Genomic DNA, 16027 nt, shown 5'->3' on the forward strand with positions numbered 1-16027 from the left:
CTGGAGAGGGTCTGACTCCTTCACCACGGCAAATTCTCTGGAGGAGACAAAGTGGTATTACAAACATGAGCTGTCAGCCTCCAGCTGTTCTGCACATCAGGGCATCAGGGCAATGTTCCCAAGAAAGCAGCCCTAAAGATTGGAAATAGACTGAAAAAGCAAATCTTAGTTTTTCTCCAGATATTCTGCAAAGCCTGAAATTTAGTTGGATTTGCAGTAAAATGCTGAGAGCCCCCAGATACGTGCAGAGATTCTACAGACAGATGCCACCAGAAACAACATTTCTTCTCCTTGATAACTATTAACAGCAGTGACCACTTTTCTCCCTTTGGCCCCAAAGCCAGGGCACCACGTGAGATGGAAAGGAACAGGTTCTTGAAGCATTCTGCTGCCCTAGGGAAGGCTGACTCAAAGCTGAGGGTCATGGTACTCACAAAAGTCAGGGTGATCAGGGATCCAAAGAAGCAGGTAATGACCACGCCAAGCACAAACCACTCCCGGCGCTTGGACCACAGTTGTGGAAACTCATCCAGCACGGCCGTGATCACTCCCTCCAAGCCTGCAAACTGAGAGGGGCACACAAATGGTCACTGTGGAGACTCTGGGGCAAACCTGTTACCTTCTAGGACACTGAAAAGAAGGGAGGGGCTAAGATTGCCAAGTGATCGGTCAAGCTGATTGGGACCAGTTCCCCCTACTCACCAGCCCTCACTGGAATGTATTTCTCTGTTTCACACTGTCATTTAGAACCCATTGCTCAGGACATCAAAGGAAGTATAGCACATGGTCAGTACTTTTTTTTATTTTGGTAGGGGATAGGTAATTAGGTTTCTTTCTTCTTTCCTTCTTTCCTTCTTTCCTTCCTTTCTTTCTTTCTCTCTTTTCTTTCTTTCTTTTTAGAGGAGGTACTGGGGATTGAACCCAGGACCTCATGCATGCTAAGCATGCACTCTATCACTTGAGCTATACCCTCCCGCCCAGGACTTTACGTGAGGTCTCTTGGGGAGACTTTGGTTGCACCAGAAATGCCAACTCAAAAGTGAGACTCATTCCACATTAATAAGATGAATGCTGGGCAGCAGGGCACTGAGACACAAGAGTGACCTCTCCCTGGCCTTTAGGTGCTGCCAATCTGGTCAAGGGACATTGCACAATAATAACAGTTCACATGTGCTGCACGGCCTGTGCCGGACACTTTACCCTCATTATCCATTATGACCTAGAGGGCAGTAAGCGCCCAAGTGAACAGGGGCTGAGGGAGTCCAGGAGGGAGCAGCCAACACCGCCCGCCCGGGGAGGCCAGGATGGGAGGGAATGGGTGCTTTCCTCCTCCTCGTCCCTCTCTCCTTCCTTCCCAGAGCCAGATTTCCCTCCGCAGTCACTTACCGTGCTGTCCAAGCCCAGTGTGATTAACATCAGGAAGAAGATGATGGCAAAGAACGTGGACGCCGGCATGTTGGCTATGGCTTCTGCATATGTGATGAAGAGGAGGCTGGGGCCTGAGACAGAGAGGGAGAGAGAAGGACATGGTCGCCAAGACCTGCCCTTCAAGGCTGTCTTAGGGGAAACTTGGCCACACCGACAATTACAATTCCTGTCACAAGACCTTACATATGAATCAGGCTTGGACACGTACTGAACGTGTCCTCACACCTCACACCATCCTACCTGGCCATCCTGACATTCTCAGGAGGCAGAGAGGGAACAGTATCCATCTTGAAAAGTATGTGCCCTCAACTAATGTAGGGAAAGGAAACAAACCCGAGACTCTAAGACTAGCAAAGCTGCTCACAATAATTTATGAGTTTCCACTATATAATAATTCAGTGCTTTTTTCAGGGCCAGAATTGATATATCTCTAAAGTCTTACAGCATTTAGCCCTCTCTGATGTCTCTAGCTCCAGAACAGTATGAAATGTTAAACTGATTTCAGAAGAATTATAGAGGCCTTGGAATAAAGACCTCCAAGTATTTTGAAGTCCTTTTTTTTTTTTTAAGCATTTGCGGGATTGGGTGGGGGGCGGTAATTCGGTTTGTTTTCATTTTAATTAATTAATTAATTTTTTAAACAGAGGTACTGGGGATTGAACCCAGGACCTCGTGCATACTAAGCACACATTCTACCACTGAACTATACCCTCCCCGCTTGAAGTCTTTTTTGATAGTATGAAGGACAAGTCCTCAACCTCTCATGGACAAGACAGGGTGCCTAGTTTGGGCTGTGGAGTTGATCAGAGCACTGCATCAGGCCAAAGACAGAAGTACATTGGCAAGAAAGTCCTGGAACTCATCTATAAGATTCCATCATCCCTCTTTCAACATCTGCCACTACTTTTCCAAGAAAGCTTACAGTATAGAAGAGTGACTGCGTCATCTACAATTAATTTTACTGCAGAAGGAAATACTGAGGATTAGTAATCATTTCCTTACTAGACTTGGACTGATCGCAGCACCTAAACCCACTGATTTTAAAAGCTATCATCTAAAGTCATATTTTCAAGCCCACACAGTGTATCCAAGGCTCCAGTACTGGATGCCAAGGGAGCCGTCCCATCCCCACCATGGCCTGAAACATGGAAATGGTTGAGATCTCCAAGGCAATAATTTTCTTTAAAATCTTTGAAAATTTTAAGAGGAACATTTATTCATAGTGCAAAAGTTAGTTATTTGCAAAGATCCAAGGAGCAGCAAAGCAATTCAGTGGGAGCAAGGGACTCAAACAGAACGTGAGGTCCTACCTGCATCTTTGGCCACCTCGGACACATCTTCATTCCTCATCTCAGCCATATACCCAAGCACTGTGAAGATGACAAATCCGGAAACGAAGCTCGTCAGGCAGTTCACCGCACTGGTCACCAGGGCGTCTCTGGAGCAGAAAACCCAAGGGGACTGAGACATTTCCAAGTCAGGAGTCTAAGGTGCATTTGTCTCCAGCCGTGGTGATCCTGCTGTGCACTAGCACAGCACAGGCCTCTGGATTTCAAACAAGGCTTGCTTGGGGCCAGGAGAGGGCCTTGGCCTCACATCTGTGAAGACCTCAGATTTAGACTTTTGACACTGTGTGCAAATGAGGTTACAAGAGTGAACCTAAAACAGGACCTCATCATACAACTTCAGGCTGGTGTCCCAATGTAAGGCCACACTGCCCAGGGAATAAGTGAATTCCTTTTTAAAAAACAAACAAACAAACAAAAAAAATATATATATATTCTATAATTATCTTATGAATAATACAATTGGATTGCTGGACACTGCCATCTGTGATAGAGCATAAAGACAAAGTTAGCTCTAAAGATGAGTGATATTTATTTTTTATTCATTTTTAAAATTTTTCGGGGGGAGTAATTAGGTTTATTTATTTATTTAGTGGAGGGACTGGGGATTGAACCCAGGACATCGTGCATGCTCAGCACACGCTCTACCACTGAGCTAGACTCTCCCTTCCGACGAGTGATATTTAAATCACAACTGATGCAGCACTCCCTCTTTTGTCAGAATTTCTGAAATAAGATTTTGATACAAAAATTATGGCATCTTGTGTAGGTCAAAATAGTTCAATCATTATATATTTTGTGTATACATATATAAATAAATTATTGCATTACAATTTTTGTTGTTAGATACATTGTCAAGTGAAATCTAAACATTTAATATATGTTGCAATTTTTGTAAACCTGCTTTGGAGTTTCCTAAATTTTTTTTGACAGAGACTTTCACATAACAGAGGTGGCCTGGGGTCTCTCTCAGCCCTTGAGTGACCCGGATGAGGCTACGCTCTAGGTGGGTGCTCTGGCCATGGGTGAATTGGTCAGGCACCTGTGCCACCCCTGAGGGTCAGAGTGTCAACACGGCCCGAGCCCAGCCAGGTTTAAGGCCGTTGGTTCCATTGCCTTCCCTCAGACCAGCTGACTTAATGCTTGTTTCACTTTCAGACTTTGCTTGGGGGGCCCCAGATACTCACTGGTAACAGTTGTTGTTGAATTTGTTGTAGCTAGCAAAAGCCAGTAGGACCCCAAAACCAGGACCGAGAGAGAAGAAGATCTGAGCGGCCGCATCCACCCACACCTGCAACACAGAGAGGTGAGCGTCAGGGCTGAGACCCAGGCTAACACTGGACACCAGCAGGGCCAACGCCCTCATGCCTCCACACAGCCATGTGCAGAGGTGAAAACCAGGCTCTCAGGGCTCATCCCAGGGATGGCCATAGGCCAAGTGCAAACAAATGTGATTTCTCTTCCTATCTTTTAGGCATAAACCAATCCAGTGGCCTCAACTGTACTTTTCACGCTTATAATTTCATGATTTAAAGCATTATTGCAGGACTGGCCACTGAAACCAAATTTCAGTTGTTCCTACAGTTCTATTTGGAGGACTAGCTTCAATTAGTAAGAAGACCGACAGGTGCACACTGCTGTCCTCATTATCTTACCCCTGTCTCCAGGAGCTTCTGCCAGTTGGGTTTCAAGTAGAAGAGAACTCCTCTCCAGGCTCCAGGGAGGGTGGCCCCCCTCACCAGCAGGATGGAAAGGATGATGTAAGGGAAGGTAGCTGTAACCCAAACCACCTGTAAGGAAGGAAACGTAAGTTATCATTGCATGAATGCTGGTGTCTTTTATTCTTGAAAACCTCCAAAAAGGAGACCTACCTCTTTTTTTTCTCTGTAATTTTAGAAGGCAGGGTGATGTGGCAGAAAGATTACCCTTTAGAATCTGATGGGAATCTGATCCCAGCTTGCCAGCACTAACTACCTCTAAACCCACTCCCCACATGTAAAATGGGGAAAATGCCTAGCAGGAGGCAATAAAGTAGCCAGTGTATATAAAGCATGGAATGTGGCCCACGATGAGTTTTCAATAAATCATGGCCACTATTATTAGTTGTGACGCCATCAGTAGGTTAAAGGAATTTTTTAAAAAGTCATATAATGGTTTTTGGGATTGGCCCATTTCTAGAATTTTCTAATCTATCCGGTGAGGAGAGACTGAGCCTCATGGAATGTGTCTGATGTAAAGGAAACCATGCCCCCTTCTCTCTGGCCATTTGGGCTGCAGAGTTCTGAGTTTGAGACCCTCTGGGGCCCGTTGGCAGGCCTGGATCAGCAGTCAGAGTCCTCCTCACCTTGCCAGACGTTTTGACGCCTTTCCAGATGCTAAAGTAGATAATAGTGAAGATCAGCATGATGCAGAGGGCAAGCTGCCAGCTGATGCCCCCCAGGTCCTGCAGTCCCTTAGACCGGTGGATCTGTAGGACATGGCGCCTGGGGTGAAGGAGAAAGAAAGGCCCATGACAAGGTCTGAACAGGGACCTGAGCACACTGTGTGATACCCCTGGGAGGATGCCAAAAGGAAAAACAGACACTGCGCTGCAAGGACCAAGTGGTCACCAAGCCTCAGGAAGAGTGGGGAGGGGCTCTGCCCATCCTGAAGGAGAGAACAGTGCAGGCAGCCAGCCGGCCCTGGGAAGAGCACGTGGCCCAAAGGCAGACTTCCAGGTCTCTCCTTCCCAGGCTGGAACCCAACCAATGACTAGCGTGGCTGGCTTTGGGGTGCGTGAGGATTTGTATGTGTGGGCAGTGGGCCCCTGCCCCCCCCCCCCACAAAGTAGCTCTCCTTGAGCTGCCATTACCTGAAATTTCCAGCTTTAAAGAAAACTACCTACTCCAGGCATCTTCTTCCAAAAAGTAGATCCCATGTATGAAGTGAACACACATGAAACCAGAAACTCACAGGGTAGTTTCAAACCACTGAAGTAGTGGGAGGCTTTGCTTCCATGACAGCTAGCTGAGAGGAGGGCCCAGGAAGAAGGACAGTTTTGATGCAGGGGAGTAATTTTGGAATGTGAAGGTAGGGACTGGCCTGGCCACAACAGAAAGGAGGGGAATGGCACAGGGGCCCAGAGTGTGGAGAACTCAAGGTAGAGTCTCCCAACTCCCTCACTCACAGTTACTCCCCTCCCTGATAGCTTCATCTTTCAGAAATCCATCAGCCAAGAGGTAAAGACCCCCTGGCCCCCACTTTCCTCCTAAGAACCCAGACCCCAGGGGTATGGCCTGCCCCTAACAGGCTACCCCCTCACTTACATGCACTTACGTGTAAAATTCTTCTGCTGGGGACGTTGAGTGGAGTGTCCAGGTGATGTTGTCCTCGGAGAAGTAGTTGGTACAGTTGCCAGTGTTCCAGGAGTTCTCGCAGCTGGTCCAGGGCAGCTGGTCCGTGAAAGAGGAGATGAGGTAGTAGAGCGCCCAGGCCATGATGGTGTTGTAGTAGGAGGCGATGTAAAAGGCAATGATGCAGATGGCGTAACCGATCCCTGGGGGAGATGAGGAGGGAGGCCAGGTTTCAAGCGCAGCCCAACAGTGAGACAGAGCGTTGGAGGCTCTGCAGCCTGGGTGAGGGGTAAAGGTAGGGGCTGCCATTCATTTTACTTCTCAAAGACTCTGGGAGATGACAGAAAAGTGGCAGTGTGATAAATTCCTTATATGTATTTGGAGAGTTGTGTGTTTTAGAAAATGAATGTGTGCTATTAATGCTTTAACTATTTCCCATTTAGCTTACTTTTAATTGTCATTTATTCTGTTTCACTGTAACAATCTCCTATCGCTTGAGGAGTCAAAACCTCAATTACTCAAGTTATCTCCCAGGGATACCTGAGGCTTAACTGATTCCAGAAGAAGGTCCCCAGCTCCCACCTATTGGTGGAATCACTTCCTTGGGGGACCCACTCACCCACCCAAGCCTTTCTGTTACCTTTGAAAATTGGGCAGATTTTCCTCCATATCGAAATGCATCCATTACGGTGGTACTGACCCAGCGCGAGCTCCATGTAGAAGAGCGGGATCCCTCCGAAGATGGCCATGATAGTGTAGGGGAGGAGGAACGCCCCTGAGGCAGATGAAAGACATTTCACTCCCTGCTCACATCTGATCCAGGACAGCCCAACTGATGTGGACCACAGAGCCATCTGATGCTCCAGCGTCATGATTCCACCCTGTGTTGAGTGACCTCACACGGTGCTCCCCTGGTCTTAGTGCTTTGCTAGAAGTAGTAGTAGACAGAGTTCCACAGTGAAGGGAGGTTGGGGAGGAAGCAGAGGGTAAATGGAAAGGAAGCTGGGTCTTGGAATCAACAGTACAGGGTGTGGGACCAGTTCTACTTCTAAGTGCCTGGAGGACCCTTCTCTCTGGGCCTCTATTTCCTCTGCTAGAAAATGACCAAGTTGAAGAGGACTGAGGTTCCCAAACCCAGCCACACATCATAATCACCAGTAGGCTTAAAAACACACACCTACCCAGACCTCCTGAAGCAGAAGCTTCAGGCATGGGTATAACACACATTTTTTTTTAAGCTCCCCAGATGATTCTGATGCAACCAGTACATGAACCAGCATCTGGGACCCTCAGAACAGATCTTCTGGGACAACTTGCACAACAGCTGCAATAATCTATGAGCCACTGAATTAGTATCCCTGGCTCCAGACACCTGATTATTCTGAGTACTGATATTTGACTCTATTTCCACAATTCCATGGAGCCAGAATGCTTCCTCCTGAGCCAGATTTGCAGGTATGGTTGTAATCTGCAGGTTGTTTGCTACAGAATGAGAAACCACAGACAGTGCTGCATCACTGGAGATGCTGCTGTCTCCTGGCTCTCGTGGCTGAGGCAGAATTTGGAAATGCTACCCTGGGGACTGCTCACCTGCAGCCTGAGTTTCAGCCCCAAGGATGGGTTGGCTGTGATTTTTCCTGATAACTTTCCCTCCTGTAAAGCATTTTGAACCTTGAAACCTGAAGTCAGTGCACCTCAGAAAGGTCTCACCTATCTTACAATCACACTGGGTGAATCTGGCTTGAGAATAAGAACCACATTGTGTTCTCACGGTGGCATCTGTCCAAAGGGTTTGCTTGATTGGCTTTAGAGTAGGAAATGAGTGTAGGGGAAGTATCACCAGCGACCCAGCCCTTTATATTAATGCTCAGGCTAAAGGTGAGTCCTCCCAAGCTAGAGATAAAGTGATTCCAACTTCTGCTCCTCCCAGGCTGGGAGCGCTGGGCTTCCCGGGCCCGCCTGAAAGAGGCTTTGCCGTTGTATGGACCCAGGTCTTTCAAAGGTGCAGCAAATCCAGGCACCTCTGTGGCAGGTCATGGAGGAAATGAGGGAGACACAAATGAATTATCCCTCAAACCTTATTTTAGCTGCCCTCCCAAATCTGCTGCCAGAGCTCCTATCAAAATAAGTATTAACTGATTTGACTTCCATTTCTCATCCTTTTCCTATTCCAATAGCAAGTTCACTGTCAAAACAGAGGCCCTACACCTACCCACTCCTCCCGCCTGCTCTACTGTGCAGGGCTCCCACATCCACACCTACTGTCAGCTACTATTTTTGATAATCTACAAATAAACTGCTCTGGAGACATTAGAGGTAGAAGGAGGAACAAGATATGGTCCCTGGCCTCAAAAATCTAGCACTCTTGTAGGAGATACAAGGCAATCCACATATGGTTTAGAGTTGACACTGATGTGGCTGGGCTCAGCTATGGATCATGCCCAGATTGTAACTTAAGACTCTGAACCTGAGCTGTTGCCCTCTCTGACCTCACAGAGGTCCAAAGGGCCTGGAGGGTCTGTGCCAGGAGCCACCTCCCAATTTTTCCTTTCACAGATCTAACGTCTCTGGACTCTTCTGAGCAGAGCCTGCCAGCAGGAGTGAGAGAACTCAGCACAGAGCTGATGCTCATTCTCTCACGTCTCACATGGCGGAGAGCAGAGCTTGTATGATGAAGGGATGAGAAGGGGGCTCTTCGACAAATGAAGCAGTCATGATGCTGAAAACCTGGTGAGGTCAGGTTTGGGAGAGCTTTCGTCCAACTTCGTAACCCAGAGAGCCTCAGACATGCTGACTTCAAGTTTTGGCTTATTGGAGATTTGGCTTTTAGACTAACTTGGAAGTCTAAGCAATCATGTTCCCAGACTCATACCACTTAAGACAGAAAAGACATGATTTATCCTCTGGCCTCCTCAGAGGATGTACAGACCACCCCTGGGTCAGAACCTCTGCTCTCAGCCCATGATACTGACCCCCTCCGTTCTGGTAACAGATGTAGGGAAATCGCCAGACGTTGCCCAGGTCCACGGCGTAGCCAATGACTGAGAGGAGGAAATCCATCTTCTTGCCCCAGGTCTCCCGTTCCCCTGGATGACCCTCAGCCACTAGGGTGGTGGTGGCAGCTGGGATGGAGTGCTGAGTGTCATCTCCTGCACCTGGGCTCGGAACTGCTGAGTACCCGTTGGAGATTTGGCCGGACTCCACCTTATCCCCAGGGGAAGAGACACTTTTCTGTAGAACTCCATTTTCCTGACAATCTTCTCCATCCTTACACGCTGACAGCTCCTTCTGGGAAGTTAGGGGTGTGGTCTCCATCTTGCTGGCTAGCAGATGACCCTGAGGTCCATGTGCCGAGGACCTGACCTGAATTCTTGATGCTGGGATCTGTGGGTCTTCTCAGCACTTTACATCAGTGGGGTCGAGAGCTCTGCTGGACAGGCACACAGAGAAAGGAGGACAGGAATTAGGCATTTTATCTGTCTTTGGTAACCTGTCATACATCTTAAATTACATTAGTCAATGGGATTACAAAGGCATCTGTTAAACATGAGACATCTTATTTGCTACATAAGAGTCAATAAAATCAACTACATTTTTCAACCTTTGCAAGGTATCATATCACAATCAAGCAATCTGAAAAGGAAAAAACAAAACAACAAAACAAAAATAAACAGCAAGTAACTGAGGTTTTTGCACAGGCTGTTGTAAGAACAAAGTATTGACCTCACTTTGAGGGACTGGAATCCCACCCTGGAGTTTACCAGTGACTCAGAAGAACGCAAGAGGCCTGACTTCCAACAAAGCTTCTCAGAGCACTTACTTTGCCTTGGTTGCTGTGCGGGGGAAAGAGTAACAAAGAAGGAATTTCTGGTGGCAAATAGTTAGGGACAGTCCTCACCATCATTTAAGCTGAACACTCAAAGTACATGATAAATAAACTACAGATGTGACTTAAAAAGGAAAAGAGCAAAGGAGAGATGTGAAAAGGCCATCCTTGTGAGGCACCCCAGCTTCTTAGCTGCAGACTTTTTCACTCTTCCTGGAAGCCAGCTTTTAGAAACCTTTGGGCAGATTCTAGCAGCTCCCAGCTGTGTTCAGTCCATCTCTGCCTCGCCTTTCTCGTTCCTATCATGCCTCTGCAAGTCCGACTGGGCATTAAGTGGCACTGCCGCTCACCATTCATTCTTCTCGCCCCTTTCCAGCAACTCCTGAGGCTAATCCACTTGTTATTCTGCAACAGTGGGCAGGCGGGGTCACCTCTTGTCCACCTTGGAAGAGCCTGCAGGTTACAGATGCCAGCGTGGCTGGTGTCTCTGTCCGCACGTGCCTCCAGCCTGCGGTGCCTTCATGTCACTGCCGTGGGCCAAGGTGCAGGGAACTCAGCTCAGCTCCCCGGATCTGAGACATCAAACATGGGGTAGAAATCCGAGCCCTTTTGGACTTTAATCCTATAGCCTGTTATAAAGTAGTAAGGAATCAAGACCTTCCAGCTAACTTCATTTCTTCTGGGCCTGAACTTTTCAAACTCTTGAAACAGTGAGGAGTTGAAACATGTTTCTGCTTAGCTCAAGCTGCGTTATACTTTTCTAGGAAAAGATGTCCAGAGATGACTGATACCTCTATTCCTGAAAACTGCCAATATCTGACACTAAGCCTCCAAGTCCATCAGTCAGAGGCTGGCTAGGAACTGGTAGCTAATAAAAAGGGCAGTGTATGTCTCCTATCTATTTGGGGCTTTCGGTGACTATAACTTAACTATCCACATGTGGAACGGTGAAGACAAAAATGCAGTGAGTGAAAAATTAATAGATTCAGTAGCAGCTTCACACTGGTGACCGTGCACCTAAATACTGGTGAGGATTAGAAATGAACACTAGGATGCAAGTAACTAGAGTTTTGTGTTTACTGGGTTCTTTTTTTCTGTAAGGTAGAAAATGAAATTTGTAAAGGGATGACTACTGCCAAAAATGTTACAGTAGCAAGAGAGAAAGGAGCTCTAGGTAGCCAGTGTGTGTGTGTGTGGTGGGGGTAGGTGTCCTGCGTTCTACCCCGTCTAACTGTCTGGCCCCACCCACAACCCTATCCCAGGCTCAAGGATGAAAACACGACTGATTGAAGAATATGAATTTCTGACAAAGAGTGATCCAGATAAAACCCCATCCTGCTCATCTTTATGCTGCTGTCTAGCCTTGCCTGCTCCCTGCTTCCTTGGGACCTCAACTCGACTTGATGGACTTTTAAAATAACCACACATTCTCTCATCCACCATAAATAACCATTTACCAGGGTAAGGGATTTTTATTTTAAACTTTTTTTTTTGGCGACATGATGAGATGTCCTTATATTTCAATACACAGCTAAATTAAACCTGAACTTGGCAGTCTCTGGTTATGTTGTTTGAAGGCCTCTGTACTTCTCTCTGGCCTATATCAGCTGCATGTTTTCCACATTAAACACTGAAGGACTTGAAGACCAGATGGCAGAGATAAAGAGCTTTACCACGTGCGGCCAGTCAGACAGCACCCAACTGACAGAACCCGCCTGCAACTGAAGTCCCCCTTCCCTGGTCTTTCTCCACCTTCAAAATTTACCCAAAATTTTCTATAGGAATGTCTCTCTATCTTTAACATCACAACTTTCTTCTCATTTAAACTGAAGCTTAAAGAGCAACTGTATCACCCAACGTTTCTCCAGCACGTCCACCGCTGTCTCTGGAAGGGAGATGTCACCGATCTCGGAAGAACATGTTGGCCAGGGAATCAACATTTAGCCATACCAGGGCTCTGTCACCCTCCTGCTGCAGGAGTCCTGCGATTTGTTCTAGATTTCATTCACTTTCTCCCTCGGGGCACTCTGCAGGGAAGCTGGAAAACGTGTGAGGGTTGGTAAAGTTTTAGGGGGCAATGTGTGTTCTTCAGGGTCCTCAGGGGTTCAGCCCCCAAGGCATCTGATCTTGACTTCTTGGCAACCATAATGAGCAGCTCCTAGAAGAATAATACACCAGTCTCTGTCTTTGCTGAGCATTACAGTGGTCTTGTTTCCTGAAATATCCCCCAGCCTTTAAAAAAAAAATCTCATCAATAGCTGAAATGGCCCAAGTTGCAAGAAAACCTGTTAAGAGGGTCCCTCAGCCCAATCGTGACTTCAGGCTGCCTCTCCCCGGAGGCTGGTCTCCTTCCATCCAGCTCTGGGGTTCTCTTATTGTGCTCCCAGGCCGGTCAGAGAACCTGGGGTGCGAACAGGTAAGTTACAGCCACATGAAACCACCAAACAGCACGAGGTGCCCATCCCCTTTTCCTCAATTCACTCCTCTGCTTTTTAGAAGAAAACTCCTCATGGGGATATTGATCTGTCAGCCAGGAGCAGATGGCCAGGCCTGGGCCCCCTTCTGCCAGCAGGATGCTGCCTGTGGATCCGGACTCTTTTCCCACTTTCGTGATTCTGCAGAGCACTGACCAGCTTTTCCTACTGGGACCAGCAGATGACAATGGTTGAGAGCAAGCTGGTCCAGGAATATAGAAGTAAGAGATGTTAAGAAGGTTGCTATCTAAGAATGCTCTCTTAAAAGCTTTCTTTTTAAAAAAGTATTTTTATCCTGCGGGGTAGAGACTGCTAACAGGGTCATTACAGCTGTGACCTCCTCTAAGCAGACCTGAGTTTCTCCATGGCCAGAAACTGCCCCAGAAGCCTTCCTTTGCATCTTGAATATGTGCTGTTGTCCCAGGCTGCGCAGGTGACAGGCTGTGGACGGTGCTGGGCACGTAACCCAGCTCTGTGGTGGGACAACAGCCTGACATGCAGGGGCCTCATCCCCCAAGTCTCCACACATTAGGGGCCGCACACAGTGGTGCAGTTGACTGAATGAGTCGACTTTCTGTTCACACTCCTGCTTCCTCTCGCCCCCGGGAGTGGGCCACCTCCCGGCTAGTAAAAAGGATTGTTTCTATTTAAACTTCTCCTGATCAAATCTCCACTCCTCTTTCTACAAACTGTCTCTGTAGCCTGGGGAACCAGCATCTGAACGAGCATGTAATTATAGTGATTAGTCAGGAAACTACCCAGCCCTTTGGAAATGTCTGTGGTGCTACTTGTCTGTTTGACGCCCTCAGCACATTCTAAGCAGAAGCACTACAGAAATTTTGTACTTTGACCTCACGTGTCGAGATCAAAGTGAGTTCATTTCTCAGGACACTCAATTTTCATTTTCAAAAAAAAAATAAACAACTCCCCCCACAAAAAATGAAAACCAGCATGAATTATGGCTTTACCGCTGAGATAAGAATAATTATAGGTTTTAGCCAAGTGACAATTTGCTTTCTCTATTCACCTATGAGGATGACAGGAGTTACGGAGCTGAGGTGCCTAGAATGCAGGCCCTCTGCCACCATCCGCACTAATTCAGCAGAGACAAACTGTCTGCCTGCTACGGGCTAGACTCTTGCAGACATGGCAGACCCATTCCTGCCTTCATGGAGTCCATGGTACAAGGCCAGAATCTGACTGGCAGGAACACACTGGCACACTTAAGGATGGAGAGGCCGGTGCAGCTTCCATGTGTCACACCTCCCAAGGTGAATGGAGGTTTCCACTGACTTGACGCGGTGGATTCGGATACCCTACGTTTCTGGCTCCAGAGCTGCCCTCGGGTTTTAAAAGCCTTCCTTCTGTTACAATTGCACAGCTTCTGTCTCAAGACCCTGGATGTTAGGCACCTCTGGGTCACGTCTCCACAGTGTCAGATGGTGGTTTGTATTTGTATCTGTCGAAGGGCCTGTTGAGTTCTCTGAGGTGTGCAGTGTCTTAAGTCATAAGCCATGGTAGAAATGAACTCCGCTATCACAATCATCTTCTTATCCAAAGAGTACCTTGTATGAGACAATCAGTTTAATTTTTTTTTTGGAGAGGAATTAAATAGGCTAAAATCCTCAGGGCCATTTTGGGCCAGTGACCATGAGAAAGGAAAAGGGTCTAGGTCCTTCCCTGCCTGGGCGAGGATAGCTTCCAGCTTCTCTCTGCATAGAGTGTCAAACGTAGAGGATTAGCCACTTGTGGTGGGGTGGAGATCACTGCAGAGGCTGGGCAAAAGTAAAACGGACTATTTGTCTTCACTTTAATGACAAGAAACGGATCTGAACTAGGCAGGCATGAATAGCCCTCCTGTAGTGAATACAAACAGCAAAGCCCAGACTAACCACCTTCCTGAGGCATCATTTAATAGTCCCCGTGTGTCCACAACCCATGGCCCTCCTGTCACACACTGAACTGGAATCCCAGACCCACCACTTACTGGCTGTGTGACTTTGGGCAGGTTGCTTAACCTCTCTGAGCTTCCATTCCCTCATGTGTAAAAGCAGACCATTAAAATTCCTGTTTCCCAAAGGCAACATGTTGTGGGAATTACATAAAAGTATGACAAATGCTTAACTCAGTGTCTAGCACATAGAAAGAATCAATACATGACAGTGAATTGATGGTCACTATGCCACCACACATATGCAGCTCTTCTGCTTTTCTATTTCTCACCCCTTCAGGGAAACTGGCTAAGTGAATCACAGCCCACAGCACAAGTGGGCAGCTTGAGCCAGAAGCTAAGTCTTCCATCCTCTTCCACAGGCCCTCACCGATTCGTGCTTGTTCCTTTCAGTGACTTGGAGTCACTGGGGAACTTGTAACAGCAGATTCCTGGGCTGATCCCCCAGAGATTCTAATAAAGAGATCCATGTGAGTGCCGCACTGTTAACAAGTACCCCAGGTTATCAGAGACGGTTGGGCCACTGAGCATGCCCAGTGCACCCCCACCCTGCACCTGGCTTCGGTTTCTATCCACGAAGCTTTCCCTCACCATCGCAGCCCAAGATCATCTCTCTACTCATCTGTCATTCCTCATTGATTATTGGTATCATTAGTTATTCTTTTACATACATTTGCTTTGCATCTCCCTGGAAGCAGGGGCCGTGGCTTATATGTTCTGTGCTCAAATACTTGCTGACCGGTATGTGTTCTGCACAGCTCCCAGCTGGGAGGGTCTATTTCCGGTTTCCTGGGCGCGGGGTCCAGGGAACCACAGCCGCCATGCTGGCAGGTGTGAGCCTCAGGTGAGGCTCTGCTCTTTCTTCCCCGGGTCCCATTCTCAGGGGGGGGCTGCCCCTCCCCCACACCTCACCCATCAGGAAGATCTGCTATGCATCTCGGGGGCGGAGCGGGGACTGTCACAACAATAATTTTAACGAACTCTGGCCTGGAAAAGACTGACATGTCTAGGATTAAAGAAGAGCCCAGGCTGTGCTTTTAGACTCTGAGACAAGTACCGGCAGGCACGTGTGTCAAGAGTCTGTGTTCAAAAATTCATTTGTGAGTTGCTTGCTTGGAACTTGTGATTGTATTTTCTATCTACAGAAATGAATGTTGTAAACGGTGGCTAACCTCCTAAGCTAGTTTACAAAATCCTAGTTTCACTGTAAAATACTAAGACATCTAAGATGCAAGTTGCAGAATAGCGTTGTTAAGTACTACAGAAGGTGGTGGGGTGACAATTAAACTAATACAGTTATTTATTTATTTAACATTCTTTCTGGTTCCTGAGGAAAACTAAATTTAAGGAGAGAAGGACAAGGAGGTAGACCAGCTCTTATACAGATTCCATGGAGATGAAGGCATGAGGTACCTTTAAAGATCTTTAGAGGCTGGGGACACAGATTCCTTATTACATTTAACTACACAACTTACAACTTTTACAGGAAAAAAAAAATGCTATAATATGTTTCAACATGGACAAGGCCAGGAAAGAGACCTGGGAAACTCAAAGCAGGTGATGTGTTAGATTAGGCAGGACGAGGGGTATCACTTACACCTTCTAAATACTCTTTTATTGTTGTTATAATGCACTTTATGCAATAAATAGAAATCAAGATTAAAAAATGC

The 16027-nt window shown here is 47.2% G+C and overlaps 1 protein-coding gene and 1 non-coding gene across 6 annotated transcripts in view; both read right to left on the minus strand.

The window, feature by feature from the left end:
* The window catches only part of SLC6A4 (solute carrier family 6 member 4), a 35335-nt gene that overhangs the window by 9813 nt on the left and 9495 nt on the right, over window positions 1-16027 (minus strand). For 2 of the 5 annotated variants that reach the window (XM_074343181.1, XM_074343176.1), the window contains exons 2-10: window positions 9079-9533; window positions 6747-6881; window positions 6090-6309; window positions 5119-5257; window positions 4430-4564; window positions 3962-4065; window positions 2739-2866; window positions 1387-1499; window positions 435-566 (exon numbers count right to left, since the gene is read on the minus strand). In XM_074343181.1, the coding sequence (XP_074199282.1) occupies window positions 435-566; window positions 1387-1499; window positions 2739-2866; window positions 3962-4065; window positions 4430-4564; window positions 5119-5257; window positions 6090-6309; window positions 6747-6881; window positions 9079-9421 (1449 nt within the window). In that variant the 5' untranslated portion in view covers window positions 9422-9533. Of the gene's footprint in view, window positions 1-434; window positions 567-1386; window positions 1500-2738; window positions 2867-3961; window positions 4066-4429; window positions 4565-5118; window positions 5258-6089; window positions 6310-6746; window positions 6882-9078; window positions 9537-10282; window positions 10439-16027 lie in introns of those variants that run through there. The other 3 variants (XM_074343179.1, XM_074343178.1, XM_074343177.1) reach the window with 3 other exon arrangements.
* On the minus strand, window positions 2070-2142 carry TRNAT-AGU (transfer RNA threonine (anticodon AGU)). Its single transcript has one exon. It is a non-coding gene; the product is annotated as a tRNA-Thr (tRNA).

Source organism: Camelus bactrianus, chromosome 16 (genome assembly GCF_048773025.1).
Source record: "Camelus bactrianus isolate YW-2024 breed Bactrian camel chromosome 16, ASM4877302v1, whole genome shotgun sequence".
Taxonomy (NCBI): domain Eukaryota; kingdom Metazoa; phylum Chordata; class Mammalia; order Artiodactyla; family Camelidae; genus Camelus; species Camelus bactrianus.